We start from the raw sequence: 2,878 nt of genomic DNA on the forward strand, positions 1-2,878 counted from the left end.
CAGTCAAAACTTCACACACAGCCCAAACGCACCCCAGTTTTTGACTCAGTGTCAGAATGTATGGCTACTTCCTTAAAATCTAACATGTCTGCCATTTTAATTATGCATGATTGTCTCATAATGTATTTCATAATGCTGAAAGATGGCTATAGATGTCATATTATGTGTTAAAAGCAGCATAGCATTATAAATGTAGAAAAAAAGGGCATATTTTGGTGGCCATATTTTAAGTCAAGATAGGGGCCACTAGGGGGCGCTATGTGTTGGGGTCCATTTAAATTTTTGATCACTAGGGGTAGTACTATACCTGTACCAAGTTTCGTGCTTTCTGCAAAAAATGAACGATTCAGGTAAAAATCTGGCCTTAGCCGCTGTACTATGCCAGTTTAACTGATATGTCCACATTGCACACAATATGTGTTTTATGCTGCTCTGAGGACATAAACTGTTGACTGCAATCTGGGTGCAAAATGAGAATGTTATTTTCTTACAATGACCGCAAGATGGCAGTAAAAGTCGAAGTCTCCCCCTCTGCTATTTGAGCGTAATGAAAACGCTAATACATTTCTACAAAACTCAGGCAGCTCAGAACATTCTGGTTTGGATTTAACTGTTAATTTGTGGGAATATAAAATCCTTATTTTGCAAAAATGGGGATGGGAAATGGGGAAATCACTGTCAGCCAAACCTTAATAGTTTATGGTAAATTGGCTGATTTAAACCACTTGGAGACAACTCCTAATTTCCAGACCCACCGTGTATATGCTTGCAATTTACCCTGGCTGCGCAATTTCTGATTAATTATTAGAGTATTTGTAAACGTTTCTACTCTCATCAACATTTAAAGCAATAACCAGTTCATGCTACCGCAATTAGAGACAGAAACCCTGCTTTGACGAGGTACTGAAAACGGATTGATTACAACCCATGCTGTGCAAACTAAGTGGACCTTAAAATTGCAAAATACTCTGGCAGAAAGCCAAGGCAATCTTAACGCCAAATAACATAATTATTCCCCAGACGAGGACCTGTTTATGTAATGAAACCCCTCTATCGTGGCTATTTTTCTAGAATTCGTATTTTTCTTAATTAAAGCCAGATGTCGCTCATAGCACTGACTGCCGAATGCTGCGTCCAATCGCAATGTCTTTCCGTGCGCTGAGCCCTCCCTCCATGAGCGCGCGGGTCAGAGGTAGTGGTTAGGACTATTTGGAAATCTTGCAGAAATTAGCGAACATCCCAGAGCGCTGCCAGTGCCGGGTGAACCCCCTTTCGCTTCTGGTTGATCCATGCTGCTCCGCTCCTCATAGAATAATAATGACTCGAAACAAGTTTACGATACTTTTTATACAGCTGTGCTGGACAGTGTATGTGGTAACTGGCATTCACAGGAAAGACATTTTTCCTTATGGGACACTCAGCGGAGATTTAACCCTACAGGAGGGGGATGATGAAACTTCGAAAGTTATAGTTCTAACCAGACCCATGCGTTTTTATGAAGCATCTTTCAGCAGCCTCTACGTAAGTCTTTATTGTGTTTCTTATCATAAGTGTTTTAGGTTTTTGGTAGAATATTTATACTCTTATGGGACGTCAATTATACATTTTCACAGGCATGGATAATCTCAAATTATGTGCCCGAATGTACTGGGTTATACGTGTAACCAGCATGTCTAGAGATGTATTGCTACGGAATACTTTTTACTGGTTCAAAGGACACTTCAACAATCCTGAGCATGATGAGTGTGGGATTCGTGACATTTAGGTCGTGTCATTCCTCGAGCGCTACGCGTGCGTAAGGTCCCGTGCGTCCTACTGTACGTGCGCTGGGTCCTGAGGTGTTGCAGTTCGACTGACCTTATGGCATTACATCATGGAATGCCAATGCTGCTTAAGAATGCACCTCTTCTGTTTTCTATATCGCTTATCCTGAACATTTTGCGAAATTAAATACTATCTCGCTGTAACACGCATTGAACAAGCTTTTCGTTTTTTTGGGGGGGGGAAGCCATGTGTTCAATTAGAGCAATGCATTGTTCATGGAATTTTGGAGCGTTTCAAAGATCAGATAAGACTGACCAGACGATGTGTATTCCAGTGAATGCTTCAACTCTGCCTCTCTGTTGAACCCACACAGATAAAGAACCTGTAAACAAGCTACTATTCACAAGCTCTACATTAGCCCAGATGTGAACAGGACTGGGGCCTCACAGCTCTGTTTAGGCAGAACAAAAAGCAAGGGACGCTCGGATACAGACAGAATATTTTATCAGCCTACTGGGGGACTAGGTTATACAGTGATCCACAACATATATTTGCCTGCAATTGCACATTCACACATATACTTAGAGCTTGGAGTAGGTCTACAACTCCAGCAGACTTTCAGACATCATGGGCCTACTGATTTTATAACCATGGTGTCTTGTGTTGTGGTCTGCTCGCTCACCAGGTTGCCACCAATGGGATCATCTCGACGCAGGACCTGCCCATGGAGAAGCAGTATGTGGACGACGGGCTCCCCACTGATTTCCCCGTCATCGCCCCGTTCTTGGCCGACCTGGACACCAGCAAAGGCCGCGGCACCATCTACTACCGGCAGACGGAGTCGCCCACAATCCTCAACCGCGTTGCCATGGAGGTGCATCGCGGCTTCCCCGACGCCCGCTTCACCCCCACCCACGCCGTCGTGGTCACCTGGGAGAACGTCGGGGCCTACGAGGAAGAGTCCCGCAGCAGCGACGGATCGTCCAACAGGGTGAGAGAGCGTCTCATCAAAGTGACATTTGACCCCTTAGGCTTCAGCATAACACCTCTTGACCTCACCCTGGAGGCTCTGGTTATCAGACTGGGTCATCAGCACCCCCCCCCCCCACACACA

At 44.7% G+C, this 2,878-nt stretch overlaps 1 protein-coding gene across 1 annotated transcript in view; it reads left to right on the forward strand.

Moving 5' to 3' along the window:
- Positions 1-1,271: 1,271 nt before the first annotated feature.
- The window catches only part of nid2a (nidogen 2a (osteonidogen)), a 57,071-nt gene continuing 55,464 nt past the window's right edge, over positions 1,272-2,878 (forward strand). The window contains exons 1-2 of the mRNA XM_076295610.1: positions 1,272-1,521; positions 2,450-2,755. Coding sequence (XP_076151725.1) covers positions 1,318-1,521; positions 2,450-2,755 — 510 coding nt within the window. The 5' untranslated portion in view covers positions 1,272-1,317. The remainder of the gene's footprint in view (positions 1,522-2,449; positions 2,756-2,878) is intronic.

The sequence above is a fragment of the Alosa pseudoharengus genome, unplaced genomic scaffold (genome assembly GCF_046254945.1).
Source record: "Alosa pseudoharengus isolate Yale_2024_CS ecotype anadromous, Long Island Sound unplaced genomic scaffold, YU_APseudo_1.1 YU_APseudo_1.1_scf_2, whole genome shotgun sequence".
Taxonomy (NCBI): domain Eukaryota; kingdom Metazoa; phylum Chordata; class Actinopteri; order Clupeiformes; family Clupeidae; genus Alosa; species Alosa pseudoharengus.